The sequence below is a fragment of the Nymphalis io genome, chromosome 19, assembly GCF_905147045.1.
Source record: "Nymphalis io chromosome 19, ilAglIoxx1.1, whole genome shotgun sequence".
NCBI lineage: Eukaryota > Metazoa > Arthropoda > Insecta > Lepidoptera > Nymphalidae > Nymphalis > Nymphalis io.
This window is the reverse complement of record NC_065906.1, coordinates 8,364,803-8,384,512: the sequence shown is the minus strand read 5'-3', so window position 1 is coordinate 8,384,512 and position 19,710 is coordinate 8,364,803. Positions and strand designations below refer to the sequence as shown.

The 19,710-nt window shown below is 32.6% G+C and overlaps 2 protein-coding genes across 2 annotated transcripts; both read right to left on the bottom strand.

Moving 5' to 3' along the window:
* Positions 1-4,632: 4,632 nt before the first annotated feature.
* Positions 4,633-9,849, bottom strand: LOC126776025 (ras-related protein Rab-1A). The gene is made up of 5 exons (XM_050498279.1): positions 9,664-9,849; positions 8,934-9,198; positions 7,679-7,810; positions 5,787-6,001; positions 4,633-5,692 (listed from the first exon to the last, which is right to left on the bottom strand). The coding sequence occupies exons 1-4, from the start codon at positions 9,675-9,677 to the stop codon at positions 5,801-5,803; spliced, it is 612 nt and encodes a 203-aa protein (XP_050354236.1). The 5' UTR covers positions 9,678-9,849; the 3' UTR covers positions 4,633-5,692; positions 5,787-5,800.
* A 918-nt stretch (positions 9,850-10,767) lies between these two features.
* Positions 10,768-19,277, bottom strand: LOC126775930 (repetitive organellar protein). The gene is made up of 7 exons (XM_050498112.1): positions 19,019-19,277; positions 15,168-18,807; positions 14,757-14,948; positions 13,780-13,899; positions 12,524-12,781; positions 11,423-11,611; positions 10,768-10,959 (listed from the first exon to the last, which is right to left on the bottom strand). Exons 1-7 carry the CDS (start codon positions 19,141-19,143, stop codon positions 10,882-10,884), a joined length of 4,602 nt encoding a protein of 1,533 aa, XP_050354069.1. The 5' UTR covers positions 19,144-19,277; the 3' UTR covers positions 10,768-10,881.
* Between the last annotated feature and the right edge of the window lie 433 nt (positions 19,278-19,710).

Here is a 19,710-nt window from a genome sequence, read left to right as displayed (position 1 = left end):
ATCGTACGGTTGTGAACCCTGAACCGAAGTAGGTTCGATCGAATTTGGATCGCAATCGAATCGAAACGTGATCGTTGACGTTTAAGGGTCCGTTCACACAGACCGGCTCGGAGAGGAGAGCAGATTTTTATCACGTTGGAAACAGTGTTTTGAGTGATTGTAGTAAAGTTTATTTTTGCATTTGCACCTTTTTTGTCATTAAAAATGCCTGAACGCGCTTCGTGTGAAGTAATAAAAGGAGCCGACCGGCTCCGCTTGCGTGCTCTTTCTCGCTCGCACCCGCTTTCAGATCTCTTCCAGCCGGTCGATGTGAAATAGTTGGCGGCTCCGCTCCGGCCAATTCCAAGCGTATACGACCCGGTCTGTGTGAAAAGAAAAAAGCAGGCCGATGCTCTCCGAGCCGGTCTGTGTGAACGGACCCTAACTGTTCTCATATTCTGTTAGTTGCGGTTCGGTCGAATTTGCATCGGAATAGAATACAGAGGAAATTCTACTGATCTGTAAGGATTACGATACCTTCCCGATGCAATTCCAATCTAACTATGGCTAAATTTAAATTTATTCGGATTGGATCCGAACCGATATGATGTCAACATACCGCTTTCAAAACCAAACTTAATTGTTAACTTTTATACAAATAGTCGATATTAATTAATTTATTCCTAAATATAAATAAATAAGGCAACGATTACGCTTCGATTGCGATACAGTTAGTAGAATTGACCAGATCGTATCGAAATAAGTAAAATTGCCCTTAGGTTTTTATCCTTTATCCCTAAGCACGAGATAAATTATAAAAACAAACTAAGCACGAAATTCGGCAAGTGGTGCTCGCCTGAATCTGATTCTTGATCTTTTTGACTCGATTCGGTTTAGATCGACATTGGACTGGAGGTTTTGGGTAATAAGTAAGAAAGGAAGACTTTTTTTTTCAAATAAAAAAAAATCATATTTTTTTATGATATGATATGATAATAAAAAAAAATCATATTTTTTTTTATAGAATAGGAAGGTGGACGAGCATATGGGCCACCTGATGGTAAGTGGTCACCAAACGCCCTTAGACATTGGCATTGTAAGAAATGTCAACCATCGCTTATAGCCAGTGCGCCACCAACCTTGGGAACTAAGATTTTATGTCCCTTGTGCCTGTAATTACACTGGCTCACTCACCCTTCAAACCGGAACACAACAATATCAAGTATTGCCGTTTTGCGGTAGAATATCTGATGAGTGGGTGGTACCTACCCAGACGAGCTTGTACAAAGCCCTACCACCAGTAGGGTAAGGGTAAGTGCGACTTATAGTTAAGTAATAAAGTAGCTACGACAACTTCTTTTTAAAGTTTAATATATACAAATAGAAGTTATTTAATATTATCTCACGGTAATTATCTCGTGACAATGACCTATAATTACCAAAGTAAAATTTTTCATATATAAGATATGGGAAACTATATAAGAACACAGTTACAAAATTATTCAACATTCCAGACAATGTATTTACAAAGGATACTGTTCTGTAGCTTATATTTAGATTGTTTGTTTATTATTTCGTATGGATTATTTTTACCCTCCCATGAACCTGGTTTGAATGCAGTGAAAAAGGCACCGAGATGTAAGTAATTGTTTTATTTTAAAAATAGCTTTCGGGATTATTTTTTGACTATAGCAACCTTTTTAATACAGGTAGCGATTCGTAAATCTAAAAATAAATATATTGTTAATAGTAATTAGTCTGTTAGGAATATGTCTAGTTAATAAAAGTAGTAATTGTCTATGGAGTCGTCTTAATATAGTGTGATAGTAAAACAGATTCTAAAATAAATTTTACGAATTTGTAATTTTATTAATGGGATTTTTAACTCTCGGAGAGTTAAAAAATATCAATTACTCATATAAAGTCGATATATTATATATAATAATAATCAATTACTCATATATTGACTTTCACTTATGTATTATGAACTAATAAGAAAGTAAACGAGTTTTTTTTATATTATCGCTGTTACTGCCTCGTTTTCTATTTACTTATAACAGTTGCAGATCTGAAGGTTCCAAACATGTTTGTCCTGGATCTGATCTTGCTTCAATAATATCGGATTGTCGTCCAATCCGACTATGAAAGTTAGGGAATAGAATGCAAGTGTTCTTACGTACACACTTGTGAAATATATTAGATGGTAGATAAGTCTTGAAAATGTTACCGAAATGCCTTACTTAGTTTCACGACAATATTCTTGGTATAATGTCCTCCAGACCGATTTCGGCCACGGCGGCCTATCTGAAGAGAGATTAGCCAACTGCGTAGGAGATATTGTAGTGCACAAGTGTGTGCGTAAACACAGGTGCACTCTCTCTTCCCGCTTTCTCATAATCCGATCCGAATTTTCTGACTGAAAAACCCAATAACTTTTTATTGGCTTAACCTGGGAATTGAACCCAGGACCTTCGGGTCTCCGGCCTTACATCAAGCCACTAGACCAACGAGGCAGTCATTTCTTGGAATACTTATACGAAAAAGGATGAGCATGATAAAGCGAGTAGGTAGGTGTAGTATATGTTTTACACAAAGTTATTTAATTGGTATCGTAGTCTCATTAAATATTTATATGTATTTTGATCATAAATCTATATCAATTAGGGAATATGCCGTGGTTAGGAGTGGGACTGTGGTGCAATGGTTGTCCGCCGCTCAGCTGTGAAGACGACGAAGCGATAATCCATGGTTACTGCTGTGGGTGTGCTTATGGCCTGGGTAATATTATTCTATCGAATAATTTTGTCTAATTTCATATCTATACACATAATAAAAATGTAACTGATTGCTGTACATGGAAGATACATGAGTTAAACTATTATTGGGGGTCTTTGTCAACGCTATAGAACCCAAAACAATGATAATTAGAATTTTTGTTAGTGTGCGCTAATCTTAGAAACGGCTTAACTGATTTGGGTGCGGTTTTAATTAATGCATGCAATGCAAACTTCACTTAAAATTTAGTGTTTGTTTTATTTCAATCGCTTTTTAAATGAAAGAAGTTATGTCACTAAAGAATCATGTCAAACATTTATTCGATAAAAATGCTATAAAATAACTGTTCGGTTGAATTGGCTGAAACTTTAGCTACCTATAAATGATAGTCTTTAAAATTATGGGAATTGCAAGTTTAAAAGAACAAATCAAAGTTAAAAAATTAAAAGTTTCAGATATTTAGATTTTTCCAATGTAAGTTTGAGCTCAGATCTATATGATCATATTAAATAGGGTTCAGCTTATGCTGGACCTACATCAGTTTCAGTTAAACGTGCCGACTACCGTGACAGTCACAATAAATAAAGCACAGGGAAAGACATTCAAGTATGTATGTCGGAATAGATTTAATGGAATGCTGTTTTTCTCATGGCCAATTGTATGTAGCCCTGTCTAGATCCGGGTGCGGCGAAAACCAATAAATACTAATATCCCACGAAAATTAAATTAAAAATGTTGTATATGCTGAAATATAATAAGTCTGCTCATGGCGATTTCCTTAACAGGGCATCGCTTGGTTAAAATATATCTACAATAATAAAGACGTTAATATTCTCTGTCATCTCCTTATTATATATGTATTTAGGTGTTTTATATTAATAAATTAAAAAAAATAATGATTACTACTCAGGTAAAAATAAAAAAACACTAAATTGCTAACATAAGTTCATTATTAAACAATTTTTATAAATTAAAGTGAATTTTTTATAAAGTATAGATTTTAATATTTTTTTTACAGATAAATTGCCAGTTCTATGTCCAGAATTTCTTCAGTGTCCTCTGAACTTGCATGGACTGTGTCATGACTACGAGTACATGATGAGGTGTTGTTGTTAATATTGTTTTCGAAAAACATCAACGTTTCAATATTGGTTTTACCGAAAATAAATATAATTTTCTTTTCTCAAGTAACTTTTACCTTCGCTGTATGAAGATCTCAACTCCAATATATTTTGATAGCCGTCTAAACTTCACCTTCCTTATCGCAAAACTCCACTTCCTAACCTCATATCACATCAATCATGATACGTAGTTTTTAAAAATTCCAAGGAAATAAAGGAAAACCTCAAATATTTTCAGATATCTACTAAGTATTAACAATTTCCTATAAGTAAATATTAAAAATGTATAAATAGTTTTATTAATTAGAAAGGAGCTATTGGTATAAAAGGATTAAATAAAACATCTTTAAATAGCATACTGTTTTAATTTCTAAGAAACCCTCATACAGAATTACAGTGGGTTAGCGGATCGATTAAGTAAACTTAACTTTTCACATAATAGTACAAAAATAACGACATACTTGAGTAAGTTCTATTATAAGTTGGAAACAATAAAATAATTTATTTGCTTAATGTTTTAAATATCAATCTCATTTATATAATATAATCAATCATTGCTTAATACTTAATAAGGGATTTTAGGCTTGGAACACATTATTAGAACCAATTTCACATTTTTTTTTAAATAGTTACAAGTAAAACAGAGTTAAACAAAATATGCAACTTTAATTAATATATTTCCTTAGCGACTTGTAGTTGAGCTAGGAGAGCACAGATTAAAGATCCTTTTTTATTATTAGATCCAATATGTTCAATGAAGTTTAAATACCCAAGCCTCCCATAAATTTGTTTCAACCTTAGCATTTTATATCATTTGATCAATATTTAAAACACTTAGTGATATATATTATTAAAATTTACACATTATTCCAGTGATATCAGTATATGAATATGTCTTTTAATTAATACTATGTTCCCGCATGAGTGTAATCGATGGCTACGTAGGTTTACTATACATCTGTCTAATTTCCCTAAGGCAAAGTTGCTATATCTACAATTTTGTGTTAAAATATACTAAGTGTTTTTAAAATGAGAATATCTAACACAAAATTTCGAAAACAGCACAACCCCAGTACGCAACGCGAATGATAAATACATTAATATGGAATAACACCCAGTGCAGACATTATTAAAATATTAGTACCTCTGTGAAGTTCAGAATTAAAAACGCAAGTAAAGCAGATTAAATAAAATTATCCTATATACTTAATGGACAACTTCCGAGGGACCATGAGTTAGATTTACACGAGACACATGACGTTGTATTTAATCATGATATTTGTAACAGCACGGTGGCAGCTCAACCGGTTGCTTAGCCAGATAAACTATGTGCACTGTGATAACTATTTCTGCGAGATATTGTAAATAATTAATAATAAATCTACCAGTTGAGCTATCCTTAAGTATATATCTTACGATAGTACAAGGCTTTCGTCTCAAACTTGATATTACAAACATACTTATATACTTTGACCTCTGACCGTGATCATATCAATTTTAAATCTGCATCATATTTTGGAATACAGCACGAAATTAACCTACAATATTCATTATATATAAACATGTATAAACATACACCCATCCATTTCACCTCGTTCCGTTTTAACTAACGATATACCGGACAATAGCAACTTAAAAGGAGTCAGCTTACGGTGTTACATTACGAGACCAACGGCACTCGGAACTATATATAACTTTTATTTATTATTTATAATTAATTATAAAGATGCGATCATGAAATTTTTTGTGGTAATTGCATTTCAACAGCTGGGTGTAGCGACCCGCGCTCGTCTCTCGATCTGCAACTTGCCGCCACCCTGCGAACACACGAGATCATGTAGCTGCGGACCGTACACCTAGAGGGGTCGGGGAGGCCTCCACCGACACCGAGTCGCACAGAGGGAGGCGTACCGTGAGTGGCGCGTTCAGCAGCAGGAAGACTTGCCAGTGTCGATGGGACGGCCCTGGTCGATCTTGACGGCGGCGCCCTGCGGCGCGGCGCCGGCCGAGGGCGGGCCCACGCGCGACTTGATCTCGGCCGCCATCGTCATGAACGCCTGCTCCACGTTCGTCGAGTTCTTCGCCGACGTCTCGAGGAACGGTATGCCGAGCTGCTCCGCGTATTGCTGGGGATATGTCGTGTGTATCTCAGTATTTTGTGTGTATTGTCATATATCTTAAAATGCTAATGTGCTGCAATGTGGTCATGTTTGATGTTTCTTGTAGATTATATTATAACAAAGCAATACAAATTGCGCAGTACATTATTTCATACGAGATAGCTAGTTTTTATATAGACTTTTATAATTACTTGATGTAATTTACATAGTAATATCTTTATAATGGATATGTCTAGTAGGTTATTCTGTGTCAATAAAGTTAAATAATTTATAGAAACAGATTAGCTTCGGATTAGATGAAAAGATTACTAGCAGTTAAATCTATGTAGCTAGTTGGAAATTTAAGTGTTTATTGGTTTTTTGCATTGTTTTGTTTAACAATAATTACTTTCGTCGTTAATTGTAAACTTTTTATTTTTCATATTTTACGTTAACTATATATAAAAAAATAACTTTTCTTTTTAACAAAAAGAAAAGATATTTTTTATTAGAAGTTATCAAAGAGGAAAGATAATACATTGCCAACTCGCTGCGAACCATTGCATCTATACTATTGTGGCCCTTGTGCCCGTAATTACATTAACTACAAACTAACTATAAATACTTGGTATATACAAGTACGACCGAATGTAATGAAATTTTATTTTTAAGAGAAAATATCCACCTTTTAGTGTGGACAGAACATATTATTTATACACAGCTTTAAAATAGTTCTAAAAAATCCCCTAACATAACTACAACAAGATAACTAAATAAATAAGACGATATAGTTCAGAAAAACATGTTACCGAGGCATAAATAACAATTATACAAAACACAATATATTTCATTATTATAATTTAATATATGCTAATAGGTAACTTACAATAAATCAAGTAATAAATATTTCAAGTTCAATTAAAGGTGTAAATGAACTCTTGTAATAACAATGAGACTAATTTTAATTAATATGCAATGTAATATATAACCGACTGAGTCATATCATTTCTTATCTTAATACAGACTCGAATACAAGAGCGAAGTTCATTTATTACTATATTTTACTAAGATTTCATTTAAGTTTAAGTGTTAGTATAATTTGCATAAAGAATTAATATTTAGATGACATAATATTGAATTCATTTTTAATAAACAGACTTTTATTAAACATAATTTGAGTATATATACTTATTAAGTTATTTGTGCTGACTGATTATCTATGCACAGTTGAAACTGAAATTTAGAACAAATGTATTATGACATCAGCAACTGCTACAAAGTTGTCAGGTAGTTCTATATCTTGGTCTATATAAAAATGATATCTTAAAATTCAATATAGTAAAAACTTTAGACATGTTAAGATTGATTGATTAAATCACAAAAATTGGTTATGTAGCTCTGAAAAATATGTGCAGGGCAGAGCTTTGTGTAAGTCCGTTCGGGTAGGTACCACCCACTCATCAGATATTCTACCACTAAATAGCAATGCTTAGTATTGTTGTGTTCCATTTTAAAGCGTGAGTGAGCCAGTCTAACTACAGGCACAATCATCACAGACATCTTAGTTGTCAAGGTTTGTGGTGTATTGGCGATGGTGACCACTTACAATCAATGTGCTCAATTGCCTATTACCCTAACTATTTTGTAAAAAAAAAGCAGTTGCTTAGTGTTTTGTTAATAATATTTATATGTTTTATAACTTACCTTGGCTGTAGTATAGTCAACAACTTTCTTTGTAGTGAGGTCACACTTATTGCCAACAAGCAGTTTGTTCACATTATCACATGCATAACGGTCAATCTCCTCCAGCCACTGTTTCACATTGCTGAATGAGTCCTAGCGAAATTATTAAACTTCAGTATTTAATTTTAATTATTGTAAATAGATAAGAACTAACAATATACACCCTCAAACATTTCTCAAGTAGACAAGATAAACTCAAAAATGGATTAAACACAAATCATTAAACAACTTTGATGAACTATATTTTTTACAGTTGATAAAATTGATAATTATCATTTAACAAATACACAATGTGCTATCATTGCCTAATTAACATAATCATGTTTGTCAGTAGTTTTGTGACTCACTATACGTTATAAATTCTTACTTAGGACACTTCTGCTAATTTGGTAAGAAGCCAAGTAAAGAAGTCAGTATTTTAATTTTATATCAGACGAATTTTAATAAGATATTAAAATAAGCCGAGATGGCCCAGTGGTAAGAATGTGTGAATCTTAACCGATGATCATGGGTTTAAACCAGGGCAAGACCCATTGAATTTTCATGTCCTTAATTTGTGATTATAATTCATTTTGTTCTTTACGGTAAAGGAAAACATCGTAAAGAGCCTGCAAGTGTCTAATATCACTGATATTCTGCCGCATGTGTATTCCACCAACCCGCACAGGAGCAGCATGGTATAATAAGCTCCAAACCTTCTCCTCAAAAAAGGGAGAGAAGGCCTTTAGCCCAGCAGTGGGACATTCACAAGCTGTTACGGGCGGATTAAAATAATTCTATAAAGTATTACAGTTTTATGGAGTTATCTGTCATTATGATTTTTATTTGTATGACAGATATATTTTTTACTGAGTTTTAAAGGTAAGGTGTTTGGGTGATTGGTCATTTATGTGTGAGCACTTAAGGTTGATCACTATCATAAGTACTATAAGTTAATACTAGTCGTATATAGATATAAGTAGTCAATAATAGTAATAGTATTTAAAGTTTTATTTGTTTTATTAATTAAATTGATGTACCATTTCTTTAAAAAAAATAGTAAGATTGATATCAAAAAATTAATATGATTGTATGGTTTATATGGATTCAGATACTAATAATTTGACTTATTTACTCTTAATAAAATATTTGCATTGTTTAAGCTTCCATTCATTGTTTTGTTTACTGACATATGAATTTTTTTTTTTTTATGTTTTGTTTATATAAGAGCACTTACCTGGTCTGTGCAATCGTAAACAATGATGATTCCGTGTGCTCCTCTGTAGTATGATGAAGTAATTGTTCTAAATCTCTCTTGTCCTGCTGTGTCCCATATTTGTAACTTTATTGTCTTTCCATCTAAATCTAAGGTTCTAATTTTGAAGTCCACTCCGATAGTACTGATGTAGCTTTCTGTGTAAGTGTCATCAGCGAATCTGAGAAGGAGACAGGACTTTCCCACACCAGAGTCACCAATCAAGAGAAGTTTGAACAGGTAATCGCTGAAAACAATGATACGTACTTTTATTGCACCTGCTGCTAGAGAACGACGTCAATAAAAAACTAAATGATAAACACGCACAGAGATCTGCGACCTAGTCAGGGAGGCGTATCTTTGTCTCGGGAAACAAAGAAAATGTAACGCGTTACGCTTTAAAAGCAATTACTTGCTTAATAAAATATTGTAAGAAAGACGGAAGTCAAATTAAAAAAAAAACATTTGTACACCCTTCACACAGATTTCCATGATTACGTTTCGATTTTGTTGGTACTATGAACATAATGAGTCACCATTCGTTTTTTTATTATAAAATAATAGTAGCGATTGATAAACTTAATTTAAGGCTTTGTTATAGCTGTTGTTATAGACAGGAAATAAGATTAGATTTCTCTAAATTCACATGTTAAGGATGAAACGAAATTTTGCCCATCCTTGTTTCACATATCACAGTAAAAAAAATACTTACTATTCTGGATTCATTTTGTACTATAATTTTATTCGACCCAAAATGATTATGTACAAGTGTATATTGAATATAATTAAGTTCTTTGTTTCGAATATAGTGCAGCGCAAAACAAAAAATATAATATTATACGTAGAATAATGGCCGCCGACACTGAGACACCCACACTGACGTAAGTCAGAAATTCACTTTAGGGCAGGAGTGCCACTTGGCAAAAATAAAATACGTTCTGAAATAACGATACAGATATGTAACGCGTAATAATTTTTTTTTGTTTAATATTAACTATTTTAATTATGTTTTATAATATGACATCAAATTAACAAAACTAAATTATTATTTTGTTAAAATTAGTATTTTGAAATGATAGCTTAACTGATTGTACACGTCGGAGTACTTGGTTCATTATAGTTTGTTTTAAATAATATATTTTTATCGGCTTATTATACATTTTTTTAAATTACTTTTCTCTTCTTTGTATTGCCTTAAATTATTTAAAACCTATTTTTAGGTATTCATAACTATTAAAATAACAATAACGAAGGCATATTAAGCACGATATATAATTACGTTCTCAAGGAGATATCATCCTTTCTGATAATAATACACTTACATTTACACAAGTGTTAAAATAAAAATTAAGTGTTAATGTAATCTCCTTTAAAAGTCTGGACATTTTGTCACAAAAGATAAGGTAACATGATTAGTTTTAAAATTTTTCACATGATCTCTCGTGTTAACTGCGTTGTTGGTCTTGTGGCTAGCATATAAGGTCGATCTCGAGGTCTAGGACTCATACCCCGGAGCGTGTGAATAAAAAATGTTTTTTTAATCGAGAAATACTCAGTAACACTCCCGTGCTGTTTTGAAAAGCTTTATGGTTCCTAAACATTTTGCAGTCGTCACGGATATGTTGTCTCATCGGACAAAGCGTGCACATATTTTTGCGCACACACTTTTTTAGTATAATGTTTCGTGCAGTTGGCTAGTTTTGCATGAAAATGGCCGACATGCGCGAAATCAGTCAAGACATCATACAATCCATTTTACCTGAAGAATCAATTTTTTCCATTCTGATTTTGACTTGAAATAAAAACAAATAAAATTAATAATCCATTTAAATTCTTTTATTTTTAGTATATACATTTTTACGGCTAAAAAATTAATGAATATGTAACTACAAAACATAGTGGTGCGTAATCTAAACAAATTGGTAGAAAATTAAAGTATCATTTCTTGTAATATACAAAGAGGTATTTTCCATATGTACAAACTTCTGTCTTTGTAGCCGGCTATTATCTGTAATAAAAAAAAATTAACATGTAAATTAGTTGTAACAAAATATAAATATTCTAGTGCAATATACCTCCAAGCGTTAATTGTATTTACTTATATAGTTATTGCATTAAAATTTAAAAAACACATTTGATCAAGTTATATTTAAAACGTCATATTCATAAAGAGCCCAGTAATGTCTATTCTGGTAATATAAATTATATTTAGGCAGTGCCTATGCAATAAACAGAATTAATTATGTACTTGGTGATTCCAGTGTAGGTAAATAGATCTCTACATAGACATCCATAGGTTGTTAGTGGAGCCGTCCATATAAGTTTTTTTAAAGCACATTCTTTATTGACATTGGCAACAGAGCAAAAGCTTTTCTTGCAATGTAAAACACTGGACCAGCACCAAGCATATAGGGAAAATTTAAGTAAATAATGTAAGTAATAATATCCATAAATTCTTATTTGTGACCCACCTTACTGCCAACTACAGCGAGTGATAGAAGCATTAAACTGGGTCCTCGTATCTGAGCAAAGGGTTGTCCTTCTCCTTCGCGATACACGTACACGCAGCCGTCGTAGCAGCCCGCGAATAGGAGGCCCCCAGTGGCTCGTAAGCAAACAGCACCTTTGCCGCCTTCGTGAGTACCGACATGGCTGCCACTCTGGTGATAAAAGATAAATAAATAATCTCAAAAAACTACTCTAATTATGAAGGATTTTTCTTACAAACAGAGTAGGTAAGAAACTCAGCTGTGAGCTTTAATATATTTTTTTATATATGGTTTAAAAATATAACATCTGCAGGCAGAGACAATGAAACGTAAGGTGTTAGGCGTAGAATGCTTTAAAATAAAAAAGCCATTTCGGATGGACATATCTTTTATAATATTTGTAGACTTTTTATTCATCATAATATTTGGCACTGTACTCTTTACACGGTCCATGGGTCACCAACTACGTAATTCTCTCTCACTCTTAAAACCACGACAGCCAAAAAAACGATCCCAACATACATATTTATATCTATTATACCCATCAATTCAAAAAACTATTTTAGTATGAAACATCTATTTGGCACTAGGGTAAGATCGTATGCTGTAACAGCGGACGGCATGACGCTCTCTTCCCTACCCTATTCCTACTATTCAATTAATTGCTGTAATAATTATATATCTTTTTAATTATATTAATAATTCAAAAATAATTATTTTATTAACGAAACTAGTATTTTTCTTTAATTATGAATTATTTCAATTAACATAAATTTCAACGTTAGACACCTCTAGTTGGTGATACGTGAAGATGACATTTTTAATTTATTATTTATTCATTAAGAACAATCAGAAGACACTACACTTATACATGTAACAATAAAAACACATTGACTTAATATATAGTGACTCTTCAAGCAGCCACAACATGCAGGTACAGTATCAATATTTTTAGAACATTTTTACATTACTTATAATTACATTTCTATAAACATAGATAGTAAAAAAATATATAATAAAATTGAATATGTAAATATTTAAAGTAATAAAAAATTAATAATGAATATAAATCATTAAGCTTACCGTATAATCAAAGACATGTATCTGATGACTACTGGTCCCAGAATACACTTTTCCATCTTCATAAAGCAAGCTGTACACGGTCATTTTGGGGCCATCAAGTGTCCTCAGCAGCAAGCCGGTCTGTGCATCCTTTATTGTTACATTCTCCGACCTTGCTGCCACTAGGAGTACCTTACGAGGACCTTCCTTCATTGCTCGTAAGGCCAAGATTGATTGGTCGGAGAACTTTACCGAGCTAACTGGTATAAGCATGTTGTTCTGAAATTAAAACAGCAATAAGTTAAGAAATAAATATATAATATCTGCCGGTATCTATATTATAAAAAAGAAGACCTCAGAGAGCCACAAACAACTCATTTACTCCTTTGATGTATCTAAAAATAGATGAGTGAACGAAAAAACGCGTATTTGCTATTTGCGTTATATATGGAAAAGTAAAGTAACGGCCTTTTAATGTCCCATTGCCCAACAAAGGACTCCTCTTCTTTTTGAGGAATAGGTAGATTTTCATCCACCAACTCGCAGGTTTCCTCTCGATGTTTTCCTTCACCGCTGAGCACAAAATGAATTATCAACACGAATTAAGCACATAAAAATTCAGTGTAACTTTCCTGGATTCGAACTCGTAATCATCGGTTTAGATTCTCAACTTCTAAATACCTGGATATCACGACTCGCGTATTTATTTATATGAAAAAAATATAACAAAATAGGTTCACCATATAATATTAACATATAGTTCTAGATTCTAGTACAGGGAGATATTTCTCTATATGGCGGCAAAACTTGGTGACATATTTTTTTAGAAGTCACGTCCTCTGTGAAACCACACAACAAACATAAACAACATATGAAAACTAAAATATGTATAATATATAATATATAGTATGTTGCATAAAATTTTACCCATATATAGGAGTACGATTATTAAAAAAATCAACTAGTAGAAAAGCGACAAACATCCACCGGCCTAGGGCAACCAGAGTATTAAATCCACCCCTGGTCTTGTATAGTTGTTTTATAAGTGTATTTAAAAGTCGTTATTACTTAAATCATTTTTGTTTGTGATGAAATCGATTGGTTATTTTAATAACAGCTATACACATGTTCATTTCTTTCATTCATTTCTTCAAAAAGAGGAGAGGAGGCCTTTAGCCCAGCAGTGGGACATTCACAGGCTGTTACGTTTTACGTTACGTTTACATGTTCATTACATTTTGATACTAAAAATATAAGCATCGAGGAACAATACTTACTTTGCACTCAAATTGTAGCACAAAACCAGTCCTTGTACCAACGAACACAGTGTCCCATGCCCGATCCATTGTTTGGATTGGGCTTAAGACATTGCATTCAGGGCCTTTTTCTATACCAGTCTGAAAAAAAAAAGAAATGCCTTTAATCAAGAATCAACTTTTTAACTAAAAATATTCATTTAACAGTTTATTCATGGAGTTAAAAGTGCACGACCACAATAAAACAAAACAAAACGTGGATTTTCGTGGAGCAGAGGACAAAAAAACCGGATAATGGAATAAAATAATGAAACCGGCTTCCTTTTTAATGTCACCTGCTGAGCTGATCTCACCACATTTAGTTAATCAAGAAATTCAATTTATATCCCCTTCGAAACATATTTTTGGTTTTTTCCTTTAAAATGGGTCGAAATAACCTCCATTTTTATTATGATGAAAGTTTTCATCCTTTTTAAACTTAAAGTCGCTACGGAGTAATCACCATCGAAACATTTGTTCTGTGAACCGGAGTTTTGTGTTGCAAAAGTATTAAAACTTTGTTTATTTAAATTCTTCTTATATGGATTCTCTCAGTCATAAACGTGACATCAGTGAGTGTGGAAATCCTTTTTACCACAATCTCAAACAATTTATATTTGTTTCAACATCTTTCCGGCTAATTAAGACATTAAAATTCTTAGGACGATGTACCCTTTTTGGGCTTGGCGTGACGTCATAGCCTCAAAACGTAAATACTTTTAATGGGTTTCCAATTTCGATGGTACCGAAGAGAAATTTCTACTTGATATATTTCTTTGGTTGACGAGAGAAGGGCTCTTCTAGTATGCGGAATTATAAACTCTCCGTGTTCTTTATGAAAAGCAAAGAAGTTTGATTCCTCGCTTTTAATTATCTAATATAGAACATATTTTATGAAATAATATGTCTTCTTAAATAAAATTTAAATTAGAAAAAAAAAATGCAATTGCTGACTGTACCTCAAGATCGTAATAACGTATCCTGGAATCCAAGGAACCTGTATACACTGTGGTTCCATATTTCTCCTTAACAATGGTTAAGCACGTCACTGCAAGGTTCGACCCTCGCAATGTCGTTATAAGTTGCCCCTCGTGGTTGAAATAGTAAACATTACCATCCAGACATGCAGCTAAGAAATTGTTCTCAACACACTGTAAATAAAATCATTTCAATTCAACTATTTACTGCAAGGTTAGTGAAATAGAACGCATCTTAACAGATGGTTGTGTTAAAATTGCATTTATAATACTTATATTAATGTTTACTTGTTATAATAAATAGTAATGGAATCATTAAGGTGCTTGTGCTAAAGGTACAGACCAGGTTTAGCTTTTCGTATACCATGATATTATAACTATCAAAAGACCTACCTCAATTGCAAGAACAGCATCGCCATTGCCTGTTACGACGACGGAGTCACGACGCAGATTCTCGTCAGCTGAATAATCATACATTTTGCATTCGCCTCCTTGACACATAGCAGGTGTTGTGACTTCCTCCATTGATGATTGACTATTGTCTAATATGATTTCTTCGCTGATTGGCACTGATATATTTTCAACTATTTCTTTATCGTCTATACATTTTACTTCACAATCATCACCGACAACTATATCTTCAGATACATCTAACATATCGATCTGTATATGATTTACAACCGATTCATCAACAATATTATCTTCAAGTTGAACTATTTCTCTTTGATCTATCTCTTCAAATAAGTCTTCGGTGATAATCTCATAAGGCTTTTCAGGTTCTGACTGTTCTGCTAGTTTAAGGTACTGACTTAAATCCGTTCTTACTAAAACTACAGAACATTCCTTCATTTCAATTTTTGGTGCGTTAGACTTTACTATTTTAGGCCTTCCAAACTTTTTCGTCTTTGCTGTTTGCCTTGTTTTATGTGTCTTACTTTTAGCTGTTTGAGGAACTTCTAGATCGTCTAAAGATATGATGTCTTCGAGGGGTCTATCATCTGTAATAATTTGTTCTATCAGAGATATGTTTGGTGATTTGGCTTTTTTATTTTTTCTTTTACCAACTGTTGTTGGACTCTCTGAGTGGATAGAATCTTGGTAAGAGATTTTACGACGTCTATTCCTTCTTTCAACTTTTGGAGTATCAATTTGATTTTCTTGCACGGTCTCTAGTGCTAATTGTTCAAGTTCTTCAACAGGTATATTTGTGAAATCGTCTACAATTGCATCTTCAGTTAAAACTTCATCTGTTGTAATAATTTCTTCACCATCAAAGTGGTCTACGTTTAATACTGTCATACCTAATGTTTGCAAAGATTTTGTACCAGAATCTTTGGTTTCAATTGAATTATATAGTTTAAATTTTTCTTGTAGCAAAACTTGTATCTCTAAATCAATTTCTTTCATTCTTTCAAAAGCATCAGTTGCTCTAATTCCTAATCTCTCAGGAACTATAAAATCAGTTTGTATTGCTTTAACAGCAAATTTTTTTATATCTGTTTGAGTTTCTTTTGCATTAAGTTTCTTAATAGCCTGTACTGCAACATGTTTCTTAATTACTTGGTGAGCAATAGGGACCTTTGTTTTAGTACAATTTTCAGTGTGAATTTTAGGCACAACTGGAGTATGAGCAGTATTTCTATGAGCGTGATGAACATTAACTTTCCGTGGCTGCTCAGTAAACATATCTATGGTCTTTAGTGTTGTTTTTGCCTCGGGCTTGTTTAGAACTGGACTGATATTAATGGAGTTGTTTTCATTTGGACTTGTTACTTGACTTGATGTTGAGTCCTTTCTGACTTTGGCATCCCTTTCAGTTGCTTTTTTTGGCGTTTCTTTTCTCTTGACATGTTTTTCAGTGTAGTTTTTATCATTCGAGCCGACTTTCTTGTTTTCTTTCGTTGTAGTTTTATTATCTTCTTTTGAAAAAAATAAATTAAATATTGATTTTGAAGTTTCACAATTATCTGATGTCTTTGAAGCACAATCGTTCACATTTATTATAATATTTTTATTTAAAATTTGCTTATTCGATTCTGATTGGCATGATTCAACTTTCTTTCGTTTTTCTTTACGATGTGATGGTCTTTGATCTATTGATCTTTTGCGAGAATTAGATGCCATTGCAGACTTTAATACAGGGGTAGGATGATCTATGTTTTCATTTTCTTTAGTCATTTCTTTTGAGTCATGCTTAGGTTTTTCATTATTACTTTCCTTTGCACAACTAACCAGTATGTTACTTTTCTGTGTACATACATTATTATTTAAATTTTCTTGTTTATATTGAAAATTGTCACTTTCTCTTAATTCTTGAGACTCACAGGTTTTATTTATTGTATGTGTGAACTTAAACATATCCCGCAACTGATTGCTTACTCCCTCTGTTAAGTAATCTAAATCTTTTTCCTGTGTTTTAGATTCGATTTCCGTTTTAATTGTTATTAAATTTGCATTGCACGAGTTTCTGGCATTTGTAGGATTTGACAAATCATCTTGTTCTATAAAATCATGATCTACAGCAACATGATATTGTTTATCAAATTCAGCAAATGGATCATCATCTTCAGAAATATGATCAGAGCTTGTACCAAAAAGTTGTGCTTCAGGCCTGATATCTTCATCAGCAGATTTATCCGATACAGATTGATTATAGAAATAATTGTCTGAGTTTAAAGAGCCCTCTTCATTTCCACTATAACTTTTCCTTCTTGATTGTCTCTCAAAAAGTTTTTTAGAGTCTGTATATTGAACTTTATTATCTCCATAAGCTTTGTAATTATTGTCATTACAGTTGTCAATGTTTTCAGGCTTTATATTATCAACATTTGGTATATTATTAAGATCATTATCTTTATCATGATCATAGTTCTCATGAGAAAATTCATTATTACGATATGTGTTAAAAAAGTGCTGTTCGTTTTGTTGAGAATATGTATTATCGTCTTCAACAACATCATAGTTTTGTCCATATTCATCTATTTCCAAAACTTTACTGAGTTCAGCCAAAACAATTGGCTTAATATCTTCAAGTAGTACAGTGTCTTGGGGATCTAGAATACATTGCATCTGTTTCATAAACGTGTCCTCATATATTGTATTATTATCATTTTGCATAAATTCAGCACCTGAACTACAAAGAGATTTTTCTGCAGCAGACCTTAAGTGCCTGTTAAAACTATTCTGAGACTCGGTTATAAGACTGCTGATTGCATATTCAAATTTTGTTGAAGAGTTTGGATTGTCCATCAGTTTATGAATTTTTCCTTTGTCCATCTTAAATAGTTGATGAACAATTTTATTTTTAATTTTTGCACAGTTTGATTTATCACTTGTCTTCTGCCTTTGATACTTCTTTTTAATTGGAGGGTCTTGTTGGTTGCTTATTAAAGTATATGATTTTTCTCTTTGTCTTTGTTTGGTCTGAACATTTCCACTGTTTTCGTTATTGTCAAAGTTTTCAGATGAATGTGGTTGTTCATTACGATTCAGCAATCTTTTTCTAATTAAATCAACAGTATCAACAACTGACCGACTAAATGTGTGGGAGTTATCGATAGCTGAAAAAAAATTAGTAGGGTTGCTGCCATAGTGGTCAGATGCAGGTGGACGATGGCCTGTGTACTCTGCAGAAAGTTTGGAACCTTCACCAGATTCTGTCACTTGATTTTTATTACAGGCTTGCTGCAAAGTACCTTCTGTTGGCCAGGAAGTTGTTACTGGTTGAACAAAGGCATCCCTCATTTGGGGAATTTGACGATGATCCACATCCCCCATACTATTTACATGAAAATTATCAACACGTATATCTTTATAAAAGGATGAAGTTTCTTTGAATGTGCTTTTGTGATTATCATTATTATGCCTTCCTTGTGGTAGCATTGGTATAATCGGTCGATCAACATGTTGATGTGATCTGTGATATCCACTACTGCGTCTGGATCTATTCCATTCTGGGTATTCAGATCGATCAGATTTTTCTGAGCGAGAATGAAATTGTGGTCGCATTGACCTTGAATTTGGTGGCGGGAATCTGTAATATATTTTAGTAACTATAATATTTACCCTATATTTAAGAAAAATAGATGTAAAAAATTTAGTTTGCATTTTGTTTCTTATAAAATAAGCCTTGGTGTACCTACTAATATTTTTAAATAAAGTTGTAGGTAATCTGTTTACTGTGCATATCATTTGAGCGTTAACAACTATAAATATTGTAAAGAATACAAATAATATTATAAGACCTTGGTGGATCCAGTAAGCCATAACTTCTTGAGGATCTAAAATGCGGATTGCCGTCGTTCCGAGGTCTATAATGTCTCGGATTTTCATTGCGCCATCCGCCTATACTATTATGACCTCGCCTCATGATGTCACTATTACTTCATAATACAACACGATTATATGAAATATAGAAATAGTTTTTCACTCTTAATATATACAATATTAATTTCTAATGTTTTTACTAAATCTTATTGCTACAAAACAAACAAGTTAGATCAATTTACTTTTGTACTCTGTATGACATTTAAACAGATAAATAAATAATAAATGTCAAAACATATAATCAAATTGATTTTATTCTTTAAAAGAAATATATTTGAAATAATATATTTCTTACATGATTTAGGTTACTTATTATATTTTTTTCAACTGTACCAGAATTTTGAGAAGGGTATGTAAATTAATGTTTTTTTTTTATTTTGACAGGTTTTTACAACTTATAATAATATTTTTGTTCCTTTAAAAACTAAAATGAAATAAAAGTTATTTCATATTTTAAAATTATGGTTTATTTATTTTTAAGGGACAAAGTTTTTTAGGAGATGGCCATTCCTAACCTTAGTTTTGGATTTCGTCCACAGGCACAGACAGTAACATTGTGACAGATGACCAATTTAACTTGATCACTCACTGATAGGGCCTCTCGACTTTG

Bases quoted from the DNA above. Each gene is read 5' to 3' on its own strand.
- LOC126776025 (XM_050498279.1), bottom strand. The intron at 7,811-8,933 runs GTAAGTGCTCTT...TAATTTCGCTAG, and splicing joins TTTACGATTGCACAGACCAG to GACTCATTCAGCAATGTGAA. The intron at 6,002-7,678 runs GTAAGTTATAAA...ACATATCCCCAG, and splicing joins TTGACTATACTACAGCCAAG to CAATACGCGGAGCAGCTCGG.
- LOC126775930 (XM_050498112.1), bottom strand. From the start codon at position 19,143: ATGAGGCGAGGTCATAATAGTATAGGCGGATGGCGCAATGAAAATCCG. The intron at 12,782-13,779 runs GTAAGTATTGTT...TTTTAATTTCAG, and splicing joins TGCTACAATTTGAGTGCAAA to AACAACATGCTTATACCAGT. The intron at 11,612-12,523 runs GTAAGCTTAATG...TTTTATCACCAG, and splicing joins TACATGTCTTTGATTATACG to AGTGGCAGCCATGTCGGTAC.